The 19,777-nt window shown below is 54.1% G+C and overlaps 1 protein-coding gene across 3 annotated transcripts in view; it reads right to left on the bottom strand.

Annotated features, from left to right (window-relative positions):
• Positions 1-1,421: 1,421 nt before the first annotated feature.
• SCN4A (sodium voltage-gated channel alpha subunit 4) overlaps positions 1,422-19,777 on the bottom strand; it is a 30,767-nt gene continuing 12,411 nt past the window's right edge. For all 3 annotated transcript variants that reach the window (XM_048926739.1, XM_048926738.1, XM_048926737.1), the window contains exons 10-26: positions 18,970-19,182; positions 18,021-18,176; positions 17,724-17,847; positions 16,982-17,220; positions 15,843-16,016; positions 15,152-15,508; positions 11,751-12,179; positions 9,047-9,176; positions 8,720-8,874; positions 8,301-8,474; positions 7,679-7,801; positions 7,200-7,478; positions 5,958-6,011; positions 5,214-5,351; positions 4,888-4,992; positions 4,023-4,293; positions 1,422-3,889 (exon numbers count right to left, since the gene is read on the bottom strand). In XM_048926739.1, the coding sequence (XP_048782696.1) occupies positions 2,697-3,889; positions 4,023-4,293; positions 4,888-4,992; positions 5,214-5,351; positions 5,958-6,011; positions 7,200-7,478; positions 7,679-7,801; positions 8,301-8,474; positions 8,720-8,874; positions 9,047-9,176; positions 11,751-12,179; positions 15,152-15,508; positions 15,843-16,016; positions 16,982-17,220; positions 17,724-17,847; positions 18,021-18,176; positions 18,970-19,182 (4,314 nt within the window). In that variant the 3' untranslated portion in view covers positions 1,422-2,696. The remainder of the gene's footprint in view (positions 3,890-4,022; positions 4,294-4,887; positions 4,993-5,213; positions 5,352-5,957; positions 6,012-7,199; positions 7,479-7,678; positions 7,802-8,300; positions 8,475-8,719; positions 8,875-9,046; positions 9,177-11,750; positions 12,180-15,151; positions 15,509-15,842; positions 16,017-16,981; positions 17,221-17,723; positions 17,848-18,020; positions 18,177-18,969; positions 19,183-19,777) is intronic.

Below are 19,777 nucleotides of genomic sequence, written 5' to 3'. Positions count from 1 at the left end.
TTGGTGATATTGGAAGTCTTGTCAGTCTAAAAGATTCTGTGATGGTATTGTTCTACGAGTGCACGTGGTGGGGATGGGTTGGTGACTGGGCTCGATGGTCTTGGAGGTTTTTTTGACTTTAATGGTTCAACCATTGCAGCCCAGGGCTGTGCCCACCTCTTGGCTTTGACTCAGATCTGTGGTTCCCCATCACTGTGCCACAGTGAATCTCTAAGTGCAATGCTCTGCGAGTGAGCACTGGGCTGTAACTCCCTGCAAAAAGCACCTTGGGGTGCCTCTGCCAGCCGGGCTGGTCCCCAGAGCCCAGCTTTGCCTCCTGGGGGCCTCCCCAAACCCTCACCTCCTGCAGGTTGTTTCCTTTGTGCCGTTTCTGAGCCAGCCTGTGTTCAGGGGAGCAGAAATAAAGGTTTCCTGAGAAACTGCGGCCTCGGGAGGGAAAGAGATGATGGGAGAGGTGCCTCCTCCCTGCAGAGCAGCGCAGCATTTGGTGTAAAAATACAGCTGGGACACAGGGTCCCAGGAAGGCAGAAGAAGTGGAGATGCCCCCAGGGTGGGACAAGCTGTGCTGTGAGCGGTGCAGAGCCGCTGCTGGGCAGCTGCATCCTTCCCCAGCCCATTCCTATTCATTGTGGCATGGATTTCGCTGCTGTCCCCCCGTCTCTGGGTGGGGAGAGGGACGCTGGCTCGTGGCACCCCTCCCTGCAGCCCTGTGCCTGCGTGGGGGCCCTGCTTGGATTACACCAGCCCCTGCATGAGCTGTTCCAGCAAAGTGAAAACAGCACTGAGGCTGTGCCACGTCCCATGGGGACCTCAGTAGGTCCTGGGGTGGCTCAGCCTTCACCACGCATGGATGCTGGAACATCCTTCACCTCCTCCCTGTGATGCTGAGCTGCTGCCATGTAGCCAGTGGGACGGGGTTCAACTCCATCCACAGATTCCAGTATGGGGCATCTCAAGGCAGTCTACACCTTCCATTCACCAACCCCTCTCCTTGGCTGGACCCACATGGCAGCATCTCCTATAGCCCCTGTAGAATTAGGAGAAGACACCCAGCAGAACCACGTTCCCACCCATGTGCTGCTCTGGGAGTTCTGAGGGGGATTTCAGCCCAGAAGTGTTGAGCAGCGCCACACTGAGGTCCAGAGGGTCCCCAAATCCCCCTTTGCTTTGGCTGGACCGACAGCTGCATCTCCTATAGCCTCTACAGGGCTGGCAGGAGGCACCCAGCAGCCCACGGTTCCATCCATGAGCAGCTCTGGGGCTTTCAGCCCAGAGGTTCTGGACGGTGCCCCATTGGGGTCCAGACCCATCCAGGAAGCCTCTGGAGCCCAGGCAGAGGGAGAGGTGGGGAGATGATTCCCCCTCCCCAGTGGTACGGAGGCCCTTCCCCCCTGCACACACCAACGCGTTTGGTGTCGTAATAAGAGACCGTTCACGGTTGTTTATTTTAAGAAATGTACAAAGAGAAATGGCTTCAGCTCGCACAAACTCTGCTCTTTGGCGTTTTCCCGTCACCGACGACACGTACATAGAAGCAGCATTCATGGTGAACCTCAACCCGGGCTGGAAAGCGCCCGGCCGAACGCATGGGGACCCACCGAGCTCTATGGGGTGCCACAGGGCATCCGCAATGGCTGGGAGGCAAAACCAGCCCGAGGAAGAAGAAAGAATAATAATAATAATAATAATAATTAATAATAATTAATAATAATAAAAAACAGAAAAGAAAAAGGAAAAAAAAAAAAAAAAGAAAGACAGACCCTTTGGCTTCACGCAGCAGCCCTTGTTTTAAGTGGAAGAGGTTTTGGTTCGTGGTTGTTTTGCTCTCAAGACTTACGGGGCCCCATTTGAGCAGCTCAATGCAGACCATTCCCCAGACCCCAGGGATGCCACTCGTTAGCTGACATTAATTTCTGCTTTCCGTGGGGCTCAACGTGGTTTTGTTGCAGGGAATTCCCACCCCTGCCCATGGTTTTCCTGCCACAAAATCTGGATGGAACGGGAAAAACAGGAGCATGAATAGAAACGGAGTTTACATTCGAACCGTGGAGACCTGAATGATGTATGGCGCGTATTCTGAGACCTTTAAGGTCTGATCTTTAACCCTGAGAACGCACTGGGGGCGCTTCGTTTGGGCGATGCAAACAACTGCTTAAGACATCATTGCACTTCTTCGTGCGTACCAAAAACCAATGCACAGAGCTTATGAAAAGATCCCGGGGAAAGGAGCGACTTTAAGACTTGGGAGTTCTTTGCTCACATAAACCTTTCTGTAATTGTTCTTGATGTTATTTCACTTGGCTCATCTTTCGCCCGCTGCCCTCTGGGGGAGTCACACGCAAGGAATGGTGAAATAGCATTAATGAACAATTACCCACAGTGAAAGGACAGCCGTGCTCGTTTGTTAATGTCTGAAAAACGTCGTTACCGTGATTAGATCATTTCAAAACTAAGATGTTTCTCACCAACAGCGGAGATTTCACATGTCAATCGCATAAGAAAAATATCCAACTCTCTGCGAGTGCAGTGAGCTACAAAAAGGATCGTGAGATCCCGCTCAGAAACGAAGGTGTCAGCTTGAAACATCCGAAATTAGCTCAGCATCTAAGACCTACCGACCCGAACACGGGAGGCTTCTTGAAGAGGAGATACGAACAGAGTCTTTTCAGATGCCAGGAAATGGGAGCTGCTCTCTGTTACACCAACGACTCTTTCACGACGCGCTGCCCACCCGCTGGCTTTGCTTCTACAGGAGCACTCGGAGTCTCTGCGCTTGGGACGGGTGCGAGATCAACAGCAGCGCCCACCTCTGCCTCGGTCCCACTGTTCCCATACATCTCGTGCATTTTGGTTGCAATCAGACCTTCCTTCTCAGGGGCGTCCCCAATCAGTGCCTCCACATCCCTGCTGTGCCGGTACATGTAGGATGCCTGCTTGACCGAGCGCCTCAGCAGGTACCTCCGAAACGCCCGCTGGATTTTCGTTGCGCACACCTCCTCGTGTTTCCTCTTCAGAGTGGTGGTGATGGGTTCGTAGGAGACCTTTGAGGGGTTGGCGGCCATGAACTTCTCCTCCATGGTGTCCTTCAAGGCGTCCATCTCTCCGGAGTCCCCCAACACTTCCTTTGTCAGGGCAAAGAGGATGTCCAGGCAGTGGATTTTGTCCCCGGCAACCATCGGTAAATCCATGGTGATCAGCTTGATCTTGTTTGGCTTGGGGATTTTGAGCGGCTCCTGCAGGGTGTCCACAAAGTCAGACAAGGTGCTGTACGCGATGAACTGGGTGGCGTCCGGGTCAAATTTCTCCCAGGTTTCATAAAACATATCAAAGTCGTCCTCGCAGAGGGGCTCGCTGCTCTCCTCCGTGGCCACGTTGAAGTTCTCCAGGATGATGGCGATGTACATGTTGACCACGATGAGGAAGGAGATGATGATGTAGCTGCAGAAGAAGAAGATGCCGATGGACGGATTGCCGCAGTTGCCCTTTACTGAGCTGCCAGGATTCTCCAGGTTGGGGTCGCAGTCGGGGGGACCGCTGTTGAGGATCGGGCTGAGCAGCCCATCCCAGCCTGCCGACGTGGTGATCTGGAAGAGGCAGATGATGCTGTTCCCAAAAGTCTCGAAGTTGAAGATGTCGTCAATCCCCGCCTCCTTCTTTACGTAGGCGAAGTTGGACATCCCGAAGATGGAGTAGATGAACATGACAAGGAAGAGCAGGAGGCCGATGTTGAACAGGGCAGGGAGGGACATCATGAGGGCGAAGAGCAGCGTCCGGATGCCTTTAGCGCCTCGGATGAGCCGGAGGACGCGGCCGATCCTCGCCAGCCTGATGACCCTGAAGAGCGTGGGTGACACAAAGTACTTCTCTATGATGTCTGAGAGGACGATGCCTGTGAAGGGATGAAGAGGAGGTGAATTCGGCACGCTCTGCACGTGAGACAGGGAGGCGAGGTGGCACAGGGTGTCCTTGGCTTCCCCCTGCCCACAGCACTTCCATTATCCAGTGGAAGCCCTTGTGCTTACCTGCGATGGAGAGGATGACCACCACAAAGTCAAAGATGTTCCAGCCGATGGTGAAGTAGTAGTAGCGCAAGGCAAACATCTTTAGCACACACTCTCCAGTGAAGATGACGATGAAGACCAGGTTGATTTTGTAGAGGATGTCTGTTTTGGTCTCGCTTTGATCGTCTGTTTCGACCATCATGGTCACCATGTTAAGACAAATCAGGATCATGATGGTTATGTCAAACACTTGCTTGGTAACAAAGTCAAACACCATCCCTTGAAACTTGTTCTGCCATAGGGGTGATGGTGGAGAGCCAGACGTGAGGTGGGAACACGGGACACAAACACACACAAAACAAAGACACAACAGAAAGAGAAGAAGGAACCAGATTTAGGAGTGTGCAGGAAGAGGTGGGGGGAGGATACCCAGCACCTGGAACCGCTATGGCCAGGAGGTGTGAGCACAGGGGTGGCTGTTTCCTAAGCATATCCATCAGGGCAACAATGAACCCGTGGGAAAACAGCTCACTTGAGCTGGGAAAGCCCAAATCACAACTGCGTACGTATTGGGTGGACCAGTTTCCTTTCTAGGAGCAATGGAAGCTGACGTTCCCTTGAGACGGATTCCTCTTGGAGAGGAGATGGAAGAAAATCCTCAGCCCCTACAAAAAAGCTCTGCGGGCCCAGGGCTGAAGAACAGACCCAAATGAGGGCGCCAGAGACGTGAGCCTCTTCTGACGCCCCAACTCTTGGCAAGGTCCTTTCCAAGGAGCCAAGAATTGGCTTTTCGTGGTGGAAGGGCTCATCCCCAAACCCACCCTGTTCACTCTGGGACAGTTGGTGGCTCACTGTGGGGATTGCTGTGGGGATTCCCCCAACGTACCGAGGGCCTGGGGATGGGCTTCTGGGGTTTCTTGGAGCCGAGCTTCTTCATGGCATTATAGTATTTCTTCTGCTCTTCTGTCATGAAGATGTCTTTGCCTCCAAAGTATAAAAGGAATCGCCACTGTTAGCCTTAGGAACTCACCTCTTCCTTCCAAAAACCACGCCACGTTACACACCCGCCACCCATCCATTTGTCCCATGCTCTTTGCTTCTTTGTTCCATCTTTCCCCGATGCGTGGAAAAATGATGGGAAAGGGTCACAGTGGGGAAAAGGGAGGTCAGGCTGCTCCCTGCTGTCCTGGACCAGACCCAGAAAATACTTATCTTTTTCTTCTGCTGGTTGAAGTTGTCGATGATGACGCCGATGAAGAGGTTGAGGGTGAAGAAGGCTCCAAAGATGATGAAGATGACAAAGTAGATGTACATGTAGAGGTTGATCTCGTACACTGGCTGCTCTTCAATCTGATTGGGTGAGAAGGGAAACGTGTCCCCAGGTGTCCAAGCGTGTCCCCAAGCCCCCAGACAAAGGGTCACCATACCCAGATTGAGGTGGGGTGGATGACAGAAAACCTTTGGCAGATGTGGGGTGGGTTGAGAGGCTCCCCTGGGAGCAGGGACCACCTGGACAGCGGGACAAGGGCGCCCACAGCCTGCGCTATGCCTCTATGATTCTATGCTCACAGGGCTTGGGAGTAGGGAAATGCCTGCAGCATCATTTAATTCTGCTCCATATTTCAGCTGGAGCATCCCAAGATGTTACAGTTCCCAGTTCCCAGGGGAGCTCTTGGCAGGGCAGAGCACTTCCTTCTCCCCAGACAGATTTCTGCCTGGGTGCTCGGCAGCTGCAGATGGGGCGAGCAGAACAGCTGCTTGCTTCTGAAGCTAAAAAAGGCACCGATATGCGCAGGGTGTGGGTGTGCGGAGCAATGGGGCACGGGCAAATCTGTGCTCCTGGAGGGAATCAGGGAAATCCGTTCTGCTGCAGCACCCCATGGCCATGGTCTGGTACAGGGACGTATTTTGGGATGGATCAGCTGGGTGGAACCGGCCTGGTGCCACGTCCCTCACCTCACGTGAGTCCACAGCGGCGTACATGATGTCCATCCAACCTTTGAAGGTCGCCTGTGGGGATTGGGAGAGAAGAGCAAGCTCAGCAGGAGGTGTAGAGGGCTATGAAGGGAGCGGAAGGCAATGGGGACCCAATGGGGGTTTAGGTTGGGGTTCAGATGGCAGGGGGAAGTTTTTCATGGAGAGGTGGTGAGGTGCTGGCAAAGGCTGCCCAGAGCAGCTGTGAATGCCCCATCCCTGGAGGTGTTCAAGGCCAGGCTGGATACGACCCTGGGCAACCTGATCTTGTGGTTGGCAACCCGGCTCGAGGCAGCGGGGTTGGAACTGGATGATCTGTGAGGTCCCTCCAGGCCCAACCGTTCTCCCTCCCAACCCAGTCATTCTGTGGTTCTGTGATTCCATCCCACTGAGGTGGGGGCGTACTGCATCTTTTATGGGCTTCTGCAGCTGATTTGTTAAGCAAAAAGCCTGAACATCTTATTTCCTGAGTCTGAGGGAAAAACAAGCCTTGAAGAGGAAGCTGAGCTTATAACTGGTTGATCAGTTCGGGTTCTGCTTTAGTTCTGCAACCACTGGTTCCCCCGGATCCAGTGGGAGTCACCCAAAAACAGAGCCTACACCAATATTTTTATTAATGCTGTGGTGGCAGAAGTTCCCCTTCTGCTCGCCCTGCTCAGCTGTGCTGAGTTTGATGGCTGCATTCACCCATGGCCAACGCTCACATGCTCTTTTTTCCAGTCATCATCTTCCCCATGCAAAACTCTTGCAGCCTACGACTGTGGCAGACCCCACTGCATCAAGAACATCTCCATGCAGGGAGGCTGCAAAGGAGGGGAGTGGGAGTCTCGATTTTGGGAAGACTGAGAGACAGGTCGAGCAAACGGGGGGCTCAAGTTGCTCTATGCCCCTGGGTCGTGCATCTTCCTTTTCCAAATAATAGTGCTTAAAACTCTTTCTCCTCCTTGCTCCTGCATGCGGTGTTGTGGAGGATTTCCTGCAGCCTCAACACTGGTGCTTTGTGTACTCATCCCCAGCAGTTCCCTTGCTACACTTAATTTTTCCCTCCCATCTTCTATTTTGCCCCTTTCCTCCTCGAGCCTACAGAATTTTGGGGTTAAATTAAATCTTGAAGCTAAGCAGCAGCCAAGAACCCTGGTGTGGGCCTCAGAGTCGCATCCCATTTTAATGGTGATGCTGTTGACCCCATGCTGTGAAATGGCTGGCTCAGTGATCAGCACGTACCACCTGCAGCAAGGACAGGTATCCCAAGCCCACGTTGTCGAAGTTGACTTTGACGTTGACCCATCTGACCTCGTTGGTGTGCAGCAGAGCCATGCAGTCGCTCTTGTTGTTCACCACACTGATCTCAAAGAGGTCCCCCGTGGTGGTGTTGACGCACCGGTAGTACTTCCCTGCGAAGAGGTTCACCCCCATGATGCTGAATATCAGCCAGAAGATGAGGCAGACCAGCAGGACGTTCATGATGGAGGGAATGGCACCCAGCAAGGCGTTTACCACCACCTGCAAGGAGAGGCAGCCATAGGATCACAAAAGGTCTTGAACTGGATCATCCAGCCCGAGTCCTGGCTCCGCACTGCACCACCCAAACCCAAACCCTTCCCTTTGGCTGTGTTCAATCCCACTGATCTGGAGGCCTCCGAAAACCAGCAGGGATGGATTCCCAGTGGAGGTCACCAGCAAGGGACCAGCTCTGCACCTACCCTCATGCCTTCAAATCTGGACAGGGCGCGCAGAGGCCTCAGTGCTCTCAGTGTCCGCAGAGATTTGATGGCTCCCAGCTCAGAGTATCCCAACCAGTTGGCTGTCAGGCTGATGAGGGAGACCTGGAAGGAGCAGCCCGAGGAATGAGTAGCATCTCAGGTGGAAGAAAACAGAGCGTGAACCATGTCCTGGCATCTCCTGCCCTTCTCTCTTCCCAGCACGTGGGCATCGTGTGTCTTGCAATGCATGGACTGGCTTTGAGTCTTTGGGTCTCTGGTGACTGGGCTGCCAGTCCCTTCTTTTTGGGTAGGAGGGTGGAAGTGATGTGGAACACAGAAATACTGGGCAGGTAAATGTTTGCTTGGTGGGAGCACCCGTGTCCCTTCACCCCTCTGCTGGGCTTTGGTGCAGCACGAAGTGCTTGGATCGCACATAAAGCACCAAAAGGGTTTGAAAGGCTTCCTGCAGCCTGGAAAAGGGCCCTTCCTCCCAACCACCGTGAGTTTAAACCATGGTCTGAGCCCTCATTCCCATACAGGCAAGGGCTGGTCAGCAACGACTTCCTACAACCCCCTAAGCCTCTAAGGATGAACCTACAGGTGCTCATTCAGCACCACTTACGTCGACGATGAGGAAGTCCAGCCAGCACCAGGCGTTGGTGAAGTAGACCTTGAAGCCGTAGGCCACCCACTTGAGCAGCATCTCGATGACGAAGATGTAGGAGAAGACCTTGTCAGCGTACTCCAGGACGGTGCGGATCACCTTGCGCTGCTCGATGTAGATGTCCTCAAAGGCCTGGAAGAGGCACGGAGCTACATGACAGTCATTCTTCCATTAGACCCGCCGCACGGCTCGGTGCATGACCACATCATCCCTACTTTCCTGGGGCAACTCGAAAAGTGGAGGCTGAGGAGGGTTGGAGGATGCTTAGATCTCCTTGCACCGAGCAGGCATGGACCAAAAGGAGTTTTAGCTAGAATGTCTGGCCTGCAGCTGCTGCAGAGAGGAGGGGATGGGGAAAAGGGAGGGATGGGACCTACCAGCGCCCCGCTGCTGAGGAGGATCATGAAGACGATGAAGGTCTCAAACCAGTCGTGCTCCACGATGCGGAAGCAGGTTTTCCTGATGTTCCACCAGATCTTCCCTCTGTCACTGGTGATGTCCACATGGAGACAGGGAAACCTCTTGACACAGCCTGAGGGTGGAGACAGAGCCTGGGTCACCTCCTCAGCACTGTGCTGTGTTGGCATTTCAACCCTGTTTGGAGATGTCTGCTCCTGGGAACCACCTCCATGGAAACGGGAGGATTTGGAGCTTTGGATTGGGAGCTTTGGATCGCCCCTCTGCAGGATGCTCACAGCTCTCACCTTCGGTGAAGCACTCCTCGGGCTCGTTGCTCTCTTCAGCCTCTTCGGCCACCTCCTCCTCCTCGGGCAGCGGTGGCTTGTAGTCCACGGTGCTGCACAGGGATGAGGTGTTGTCACTGGAAAGGGGGTTCTGCAAAAGGAGTGGGGGATTCAGGATGGTCAAGGTGGTGATGCTGGGCCAGAGGATGCTCAACAGGAGATGAGTTGGGAGCAAACCTTCTGTAGGGAATGCTCATGTATGGCTTTGAACTTTCCTCCCAAGAGGGGTGAACCCCACGGAGAGGCCCCATCAAGACTTGCTCAATGGAAAGAACAGACCTACTGGATCCTCTGGCATGGAAACAACCACACAGTGCCCTGTGGTGGCCACTGGGTTTTTTGGTTTTGACCGTCTCCAGCCAACGCACCGACCTGCCAGTGCAGGCATCAGCCCTTCTCCTGATGGGGGCAAAACACACAAGAAATAAGAAAGCTGAGGGAATGTGGGGTGCTTTCAAGGAGACACTGCCAGTAATTAATCCTCAGGTGTCTCTGGCTCCATTTCTACACATAGCAATATTCCTAAAGCTTTACAGCTCTTGGCTGGTTCCCAAAACCACAAATCCCTGCTTGCCATAGATTTAAATCCAACATAAAGGAGCTATTTGACACTGGGGCTTTATGTGAGTAGGATGGAGCTGTCATCTGCCGTTGGGGCTTTATGATGGACTGGTCCACCCAAGTGTTGGTGTGATGGAAGGAGCCTTGCCCAAAGGTTGGGAGCCCTTTGCTTGGAGGTTGCTCTGAATCTCTTTCCAAAACAGCCCTGAGAAAATACATTGGATAATGAGGGTTGTAAACCTGGGGGCATCAGCAATTCGTGGAGTTGGACAGTCTTTGCTCTACATCTGGTTTCAGAGGGGCTGCTGTCCTCATCCTTCCTCCCATCCTATCACCACCCCCTGCGCTGCTCTCCAGCTCCGTGTGCCCTAATGAATGCACTTCTAATCACCCTATGGCATAATTAGACCAGCAGAAGCCCGGTTGGCCACTGTGGCACTCTGCTGGCTCGCAGGGCTTCTGGCCTGAGGTTCACCCAAGTTCAAAACCCGTGTTCCAAATAGCTCTCCCTGCATCGCTCAGCTTGGCTGCCTTCCCAGACACCACTCAGCAAGGCTGGAGGGGCTGATAACGAGAGAAAACCCTGGCATGCCTCTGGGACTGTTCCACCTCTTAATTATTATTATTATTATTATTATTTCTGGCTTTTAGACAAGAAGGAGCAGATCTCCAGACCTGCCTGTCCCAAATGGGAGCAACCAGGAGATCTTGCATAGGGTTCTCATAGGGAGGAATGAATGCAGGATGGTGTAATGGTGTCAGCTTGCACGGAAGGAGATCGTGCTGCCCTGAGGTTGGTGGTGCATAAAGGAGATCCTCCATCCTCCTGCAGGCCGAGGAGGACCCCAAGATGGGGATAACATGGGGCATCACCACTGCTTACAGCCCCACAGGACACAGCACTGCTTTGGGGGCAGCTCCCTGCTGGGTCCTTGGGAGGAGAGGAGGGGCAGGGATTAGGAGAGCTCAGCTGTGACCCTGGGGAAGGACAGATGGAAACCACCTGCCTCCAGGACACACAGCAGGCAGAACCACCAGGGAGCTGGGAAACAGCGCTGTCAGCCAGGAGCCCCACAGCACCCCGTGCCCAGGGCAGATTTGGTGGCGTGGCCTCAGCAAGCAGCTGCTGTTAAAGGGAGGAGTGTCTGTCAGCATTTTCTGAGCAGCTCATCCAGAGAAACCTCCCAGCTCGTCGCTGTCGCCGTGTTCCAGCGCAGGACTTTGGCTCCATCTGGAGCTAATCAGCGGCATGCGGACTCAGCGAGCAAGAAGCAGACTTCTCAGAGCTGCTATCAATTAGCACCTCGTTTCTAATTACTATGCAGGAATCTCATGCAATGGCTGCCAACCCATCCCGTCCTGTTGGGAGGATGCTCCTCCATCCTCTTGGCCGTAATTGATGGAATTCCTCCACTCAATCCAGCACAGATGATGGGATGAGCAAAGAACTGGGGCTCTGGGGACTGCATGGGCCAGGCTGGACGCGTCCTCCCATGGTGGGTGTTAGTGTCACCTCCCTGCTCTCCCTTCCTGAATATATGCAATCCCACAGCCCTACGTTTCCCCATATCCTTGATGGTCCTTGGTGCAACCCATGGCTAGCAGCAATGTCCCATCACATCCCGTCCTTCTTAGTGTACCTGCTGCTGTTTTCCTGCATTTCTCACCTCCTCTCCCTCTCATTCTCACAGTCCCACCAGCCCCCGCCTGATGCAGTCAACATCAGCTGTCTCATCAGCTCTGGATCCAAAATGCACCGCTTCATGTTTGCTCGTGCTAAGCCCCTCCACCTGGTTCTGTGCCCTCCCTCCCCGATGCTGCTTTTGGAGGCATTAGCAGTGGATCCAATGTTAGTGCCATCAGCAGATTTCCTGGCGTCAGGTTCCTCTGGGCCATCTTTAACCCCAAAAGGAGTGCACTGACCCTGTGGTGCAGGCGTTAGCACAAACCCCACATCCTGACCCAAACCTCTGCTGACCCGCAGCTCATGCTGGGAAACAGAGAGCTATTTTTTGCTGAAACACCCCCAGTTTGGTCCACATTGTGGAAAAGATGAAAGTAACCCCAAACAGCATCGTGCAGGGGCTGAAGCCCTGCAACCCACCTTGGCATCCTCAGTGTCAGACTGAGTGCTCGTCTCCTCGTAGAGGTCGGACTCCTCCGAGGCGATGGGGACCTGCACGGTCAGGTTGGGATTGTTGATGAAATTCATGTGGTCCAGCTCGTCCATCAGCAAATACTCCTTCCCCGCCACTCCGTCCATGTAATCCGGCTTGGGATCCGGGCTGCTATCCACGTGGTTCAGCACGGAGTTGTCCCCTTTGCTGGGCTCCTGCTCTTCCTCCGGGGCCACCTTTTTGCCCTTCCACAGCCTTCGGAGCAGCATGAGGACAGAAGACTTCACGAAGTCGATGCCCCTGGTGATGCGGCCGATGGCGATCTGCAGGTTGTTCATCTCGCCGTCGTCATCAGAGGCTGCCAGGCTGTCGGCGCTGAAGGAGCTCAGCAGCAAAGCCAAGAACAGGTTGAGCACCTGGAGGGGACAAAGCGAACACCAATGGGGACATCCATCCTGCAGCCATGGAGGAGATCCCTTCACTGAGTGTGCTGCAGCCAAAACCCTTCTCTTGAGATTTTTCTCAAGTTTCCTTTCTTATTCTTTTTAATACAGTGGGAAGCAAACACACCACAGGACTTTCTCAAGCCATGGCATTCCTAAGCCGTGCCTGGAGGTTTTGTTCCTCCACTCTTTGCAGCACCCTTTGGACTCGAGCATCATTAATTGTCCCCAAACAAAACCCACGGCAGCCAACAGCATTGCCACCACGGCTCTGTGTCCTACATCCCAGTCTGGACCAGGAGGGTTTGGTGATATTCGGACTCCCTCTGCCCAGCCAGGGCCTGGCTCCACTCCTTTCCTCTGTGGCCCCACATGGCTACAGCAGGAGATAAGAACAGGGTGACCTCTGGGGTTCACTCAGAGCGCTGTTTACCCATCCCCATCCAGCCCAGTTTGCAGCTGCTTGCCGGATCCACATGGCTGAGCAGGCAGCATCAAGCTGGCTCACACCACACATCTGATCCCACTGCGGCTGCCACCCCACCCTGCACCCTCAGATGGGGATAAATGAGCAGGGGATGGAGTCAACCTGGGTTCTCAGCTGGTTTTGGGGTGCAGGCAGTAAGGAAGGAGAAGAGTGAGGCTCTGAGCAATGGGTGCCAATGGGGTTCCACTCAAAGGGTCCTTGTGCTCCCCAGCTTGCTCTGCACAGCCAAATCCACAGTGCTGCCCTCAGCATCCCTCTGCCCTTCCCCATTTGGGACTCATGTTCACCACCAATCCCCAAATCCAGATATTGCTGTCAGGAGGGAAGCCACTTCCCCTCATGCAGGGCTGTGTTGGGTTGTGTTGTGTTGGGTTGTGCTGTGTTGGGTTGTGTCAGATTGTGCTGTGTTGGGTTGTGCTCTGTTGTGTTGAGCTGCACTGCATGGTTTTGTGTGAGGTGGGTTGGGTTGTGTTGGTTGTTCTGTGCCGTGTTGGACTGTGCTGAGTTACGTTGCTCTGTGCTGTTTTACGCTGTGCTGTGTTGCAATGTGCTGCGCTGTGATGCTCTGTTGGGTTGTGCTGTGTCGTGTCGCGTTGTGTCGTGCTGTGTTGGTGCACGGCAGGCTCTGCTTTCCATCCCGCAGCCCTTCAGCCACCAGGTGCTGGCTTGCCTCCATCCCCCAGCATCAATTTCTCACAGCTCCACACGTGGGCAGAGCTGGCTGCTGGCTGCTGGCGGGGCACGAGCTAATTGTTCTCCTGCTAATCCCCGCTGCAGGGATGCCCCTGATGTTATGCATTTGGCTGAGCAGCACTTGGGTGAAGGGAGCTGCTTTGCACTTCTGGTGGCCGTGCAGGTCGGTGCTCTTCTCGGACTTGAGGCTCTGTGTGCCTCTGGCACAGCTGCCCAGGGAGGTGGTGGAGTCACTGTGCCTGGAGATGTTCAAGAACCGTGGAGGTCTGGCACTTGGGGACATGGCTATGGGCACGGTGGGGTGGGTGTAGGACGGGGATCTCAAAGGTCTTTTCAGCCTTAATGATTCTGTGACTCTATGCCCAGCAAGCTCCCAGGGGTCTCCAGAAGCTCAGAGCCACATCTCTAACCTCACCCCATCCTAACGTGCTGCGTAGAGCACAGCTTCACTTCTGCAGAGGCTCGCTGGATGCGCCCGCCATACATGACCTCCCTCCTGCTCACTCCCACTCTGCCATGCCCAAAACGTGCCTGGACCCCGGGGCAACCCCAGTGCTGATGCTTGGCACTGTCTGCCCCACAGCATGCCAGGAACTGGGAGCAGCGTGCGGGGATGGGAGCTGGGCTGTGTGCAGGGCACGGAGCTCCAGCAGGACCCAGGAATGCTGTGCAAAGCGGCCGCGGGGCCAAGCCCACAGCTGTTGGTGTTTGTGCCTTTTTGTGCCAGCAGTGCGTCTGAGAAGGGAATTAGCTGCTATTCAAGGTCACTGCTGTTTTCACATGGCTCATGCCATATGACTTAAACCGCATCTTTAAATAAATCCCCAGGATCCCATCAGTGTAACGCTCACGTTAGGTACCCACTGCAGCTAATGGCCTCTGTTGGCACTGCCTTTTTGCACAGGGCTTCCTCCCTTCTCCCTTAGTAACTGCAGAGGAAATGCTCCAAGTACCATTAACGTTACAGGACCGGCAGCACTGCCTTGTTGCTCCAGGGGGGAAGGAGGTGAAGAAGAAAGGCTCAACAACCCACATAAGCGACGCAACGCCCAAATCCCAACTTTCTAACCCCAAAACAGGGATGCTCCGTGCTGATCTGAGCCCCGGGGTGGTCTGTGTTCTGCTTTCACCGGAGCAGCCATGCGCCGTGCGGGGCAACGCGTCAGCAGCTCCAAGCCAGATAGTTTTTCAAAGCAAATTCCAAAGGGCTTACACAACCCTGGCAAGTAATCGGAGCGATCCAGCGAGCTGCTGCACTTCCCTCCCCTGCCTTGCTCCTTAAGAAGGGAGAGCGGGGCCCAGGCTGCTGGGAAAACAAGCTCCAGAGCCGCCAGCGAGCGGCTTACCAAGTTTAGAAAGGATTCTGTGCTCGCCTGGAACTTGCAGGCAGTGTTGAGCAGCTCAGGTTAGCGGGGGGCGAATGGGGCCCACCGTGTTCTGTGCCTCAGTTTCCCCTTCTGCTTCTGATCTGGCTTCAGCTGAAGATCCCTCAGGTAGAAATCTGACATAATCCTACTTTGTTAAGACTTGAGTACACCGCACAGAGGTACGCAGGAGGGGGATCCTGCGCAGATCCAACAGGACCAACCAGTGCAACGGGTGGAAGTGGGGAGACGTCCACCCCACGGCATCCTCCACCCACCAGACCAGCCCTACAGGGGACAGCTCTACAGGTGGGCTTCACAGCATCAACTACAGCACAATGAGTGGGGATGGGGACACGTCCACCCACGACACCCCCCTCCCTTGTCCCGCTGCCACTCACCACCAGGTTCCCGATGACCATGACCATCATGAAGACGATGAGGCACATGGTCTGGCCGGCCACCTCCATGCAGTCCCACATGGTCTCAATCCATTCACCGCAGAGGATGCGGAAGACAATGAGGAAGGAGTGGAAGAAGTCATGCATGTGCCAGCGGGGCAGCGTGCAGTCGGTGGAGATTTTGCAGACACACTCCATGTAGCTCTTCCCAAAGAGCTGCATCCCCACCACGGCGAAGATGAAGACGATGATGGCCAGCACCAGTGTCAGATTCCCAAGCGCGCCCACTGAGTTGCCAATGATCTTGATGAGCATGTTGAGGGTGGGCCAAGACTTGGCCAATTTGAAGACTCTCAGCTGTAGGAGCAAGGAGGCAAGGCGTGAGTTGCTGGGGGATTGGGATTTGCCACAGGGGTTGGGATTGGACCTTCACATGGCAGTTTTAGGATGGATTGAACACCCAACAGCTTTGCAAAGAGCCGCAACTCCTCAATACCTGGCTCAACTGGTGGCGTTATCTTGGAGGTTGGCACCGGATGATCTTTGAGGTCCCTTCCAACACTAGTCATTCTATGGTTCTGTCCTTAACGAGGACAAACTGGTGGCTGCCATGAACGCCCTTGAACGACCATTCCCCACCTCTCTGTTGATCCCACCCAAAACCCACAGATTTCATCCCCATGCCACGTACCAAGCGGAAGGAGCGCAGCACGGAGAGCCCCTGCACGTTGGCCAGCCCCAGCTCCACCAGGCTCAACGTGACGATGATGCTGTCAAAGATATTCCAGCCCTGCTGGAAGTACTCATAGGGGTCCAGAGCGATGAGCTTCAGCACCATCTCTGCTGTGAAGATCCCCGTGAAGACCTGTGGGGAACACAGCAGTCTTGGTTTGCTTGTAAGTCAGTGCCAAGCTTCTGTGTGGGGTGGGTAGCACCTCATTTTTGGGGAAATACCCAAATTGAAATGAGGTATTTCCCCCAAATTGAGCATTTTGTCCCATTGGGTTCAGCTCTTACTGGGAACCACCTTCCAGTATGGATGGTGGGGAGCAGCAGTGACCGCTTCTGGAAAAAGGGTGGAAATTAAAACCAAACTTCTAATTGGCAAAAGAATCCCCTTCTGTCGCAGGGATTCCCAGCACCAGGAACTGGAATGATACGGGACTGTGAAAGAGCTGAGCCAGCTCCTGCACATCGCTTTTCCTGGGACCACAACAGCCCTGAGCGTTATCACATTACTCCAGGGCTGGGTCAGCGATGTGACAATTAGTGTCCTCAGTTGAATTGCATGGCATGGCATGCACAGGGGGCAAATTCCACCCTGGACGTGGGTCACAGGGTGGATTCTGCCACCAGCATCCCAGGAGCTGCCCCCATTGCATCCCATTGTGTGCATCAGCTTTGCTTCTCCTGCTCCCAGCCCCACTGCATTCCCCAGTCCCACTGCTTCTACACACATCCAGAAATGACCACCGTCCCCAGGGAGAAGCTGGAGGTGTTTTTTTGCAGCATGCTTTGAGCAACAGCCAATTAATCCCCTTTTATTTCCTGAGTGAAACCAGAGACAAAGCAGCTATGTGCTGAGCATGTGTCACCAGCGTGCCTGCGTGCAGAGAGGTCCCAGCAGGTGCTGGAGCAGGGCAAGGTGATAGGAGGGAGGATGCAGCCCTCCCTCTTCTCTTCCCCAGCCCTTGGATGGGTTTGCCAAACCAACCAGGAGCCTCCTGGACTCGTCCCATCACACTGCATGCAGCTGAAAGCTGCCTGCTGGTGGTGGTTTGGGGGCTGTGGCTCAGAGCGAGGAAGGACGGGGTGGTGGACTCTGCCTACCAGGTTCCCCACAGTCAGCACGTTCTCAAACTCCTCTGTCATGGGGTAGTGCTCCATGGCCATGAACAGTGTGTTGAGCACGATGCAGATGGTGATGCCCAGGTCCACGAAGGGGTCCATCACCACCAGCTTGACGAATTCCTTCAGCTTCAGCCATGGGTAGCAGCAGTCCCACACCAGAAACATGTGGGCAAATTTGTACCACCAGGATGGGCACTTCTGGTGAGCTTCCTCCAGCTCTGAGGGCAGGAAGGAAAACTGACATCAGCGTGAGCTTCCCCTGTCCTCCCTTGGGTGGGAAAACTCATTGCTGGGAGCACCTGGAGGTGTTCAGCTTGGATGGTGCCCTGGGCAGTGTGATGGGGTGGGGGGCAGCCAGCCCAGGGCAGGGGGTGGGACTGGGGGGGCTTTGAGCTTCCTTCCAACCCAACCGTGCTGTGATACTCTGGTTATACAATTTCAAGGATCCTTCTAAACCAACCGTGCTGTGATTCCATGGTTCTCAATCTTTAAGGTCCCTTCCAACCCAACCGTGCTGTGATTCCATGGTTCTCAATCTTTAAGGTCCCTTCCAACCCAACCATGCTGTGATTCTGTGGTTCTACAATCTTTAAGGTCCCTTCCAACCCAACCATGCTGTGATTCCATGGTTCTCAATCTTTAAGGTCCCTTCCAACCCAACCGTGCTCTGTGATCTTTAAGGTCTTTTCCAACCCAAGCCCAAAATGTAGCCAGGCCATACCTTCCATGGTGTTGGAGATGACACTGATGGCACTCCCCACCCTCTTCTCGAGCCCTGGCCCATCTTGGTTGCCCACGGTGAGGTGGTTGGAGTCTGATTTCTCTGGCTCATTGGCTGGATTGAACTAGAGGAGAAGAGGACACACAGGCGAACAAGCATTGAATGCGCTTAGAGGCTGAGAAGACAAAAGGAGACCTTGGGTGCAACACAGAGCTGCAGGAAGGTTGGTAGGAGCAGTGGGCACTTCTAGAGGATGTGGGGGGTTGTGTTGGGTCACAGCAAGGGCAGAGCACGTACTTCAATGACCGTGGCAGAGCGCTGCAGCACGACCTTGGGCACCAGCTGCCCATTGCAGTCCTTCGCCTTGTCCTGGTCGCTGTTCAGATCCGAGTCGCTCTTCTTCCCAGCCACGCTGCTCTGCAGGGAGCTGCTGCTGGACTGCCTGTCCTGCAACTGCAGCAACCACAGCTCCGTCAGCCTGCAGTCTGAACTTCCCCAAACCTCTCACGTTTTGGATTTGGCCTCGTGAATAACTCGAGGACGTAACCGCGCGGTGCTGGGTTGGGGTTGGACGCGATGATCCTAGAGGACTTTTTCTACCTTAACGATTCTGTAATTCTGTGTTTCTATGTAAAACCTCTGATTTCTGTCCTGTGGAGAACTTTAATCTTTGGAATGAGCCTTCATTCCGAATGAGAAAGAGAAGCACTCATCATACACCCAAAGGACACCAGGACTCAGGCAGGACGCTGGAGTTTTCTGTTTCCAGTGTTGGCCAAAAGCAAATGGTTTGCTAATTCATTTAGCTTTGCTGCAACTGCCCTGTCTCCCCTGTGTGCTTCTTCCCTGACTGCAATCTGCCCATGCAGGCGCTCTGCCAGGCTTTCTGCTCTTGATGTGCCGTTCAGGGGCCGATTATTCTGATGCCTGCCTTGTTCCTCACCTCCTTCTTTCAATCTGATCTGTATGTTGTGTGCTGCACCTCTGCTGCCTCCCAGTGCTCCCTGTGTTGGTCTTTAGATGTGGAAATTAAATCTTTCCAGCCTATTTTTACCATGCATATATAAACTTTTGGATTCAGCTGGTGACCTCAAATAGTTGCTCAGTTCTCATTTTCACTTGGTTGAGAGCAAGCAGGACTTACTCCTGGATTTTGTGCAATTAGGAAAATCATTACGTGTCTCTCTGCCCCTCCCTTTCTCCCCTCATCCTGTCTCTCATTGAGACCCTCTCCCTTCCCACCAACCTGCTTCTCCTGCTCCTCCTGGTGCTTCTTCAGCTGCTCCATGAGCTGCTGGAACTCCTCTTCCTTCTGCTGCGCCTCCAGCATGGTGGCATCGTTTTGCTCAGCATAGGCCATGGCCACCACAGCCAGGATGAGGTTGATGAGGTAGAAGGAACCCAGGAATATCACCACCACAAAGAAGATCATGTACGTTTTCCCTGCCGCACGCAGCGTCTGCGGGAAGAGGAATCATGAGCCATCACACCTCCTGCTTCCAAAAATACGTCGTGCTTGTTGGTCAAGCCTGGCACTGTGTTCCTATCGGTCATGGGAGGAAGATGAGACTTTGCTCCAGCCTCCCCAAGTGCTGCTCATTGCCCAGCTGACCTTCCTGCAGCTCGTGGCTTTGGGTTGGGGATGGGATGAACAGGCTGAGATCTTGGCCAACCCAACTGCACTGCCCAGTGCCAGCTGGAGGCCCAGGTGGGACCAGTAACTCGTCATGGCTTTGCACAGCCGTACCTCAGGTCCCACCCTTGGGGCACACTCTAACTCTGGATTAGGGAAAAATCATCTCCAGAAGACACACACAGCCTTCAGTCTTGCTTTTCTGATTTAACCAGCTCTGGACTCCGGGCTTGAACCCATTACCTAAAGGAAAACTGGAATTTCATGCAAATTCTGCCTCTAGGATGTCCACAAGGAGAGTTTTCCCCCTTCTCCTCTCCATTATCTCAAGCTAGAGCTGCACTAAACAATTCTGCAATCCCCTGGTTTCCGTAATACACCACACTGGGGAGCTGGGTGAGAGCATCCATGGCTTTCCCTC

Source organism: Lagopus muta, chromosome 25 (genome assembly GCF_023343835.1).
Source record: "Lagopus muta isolate bLagMut1 chromosome 25, bLagMut1 primary, whole genome shotgun sequence".
NCBI classification, from domain to species: Eukaryota; Metazoa; Chordata; class Aves; order Galliformes; family Phasianidae; genus Lagopus; species Lagopus muta.
The sequence above is the reverse complement of the archived record's forward strand: the minus strand, read 5'-3'. Positions and strand labels throughout refer to the sequence as shown.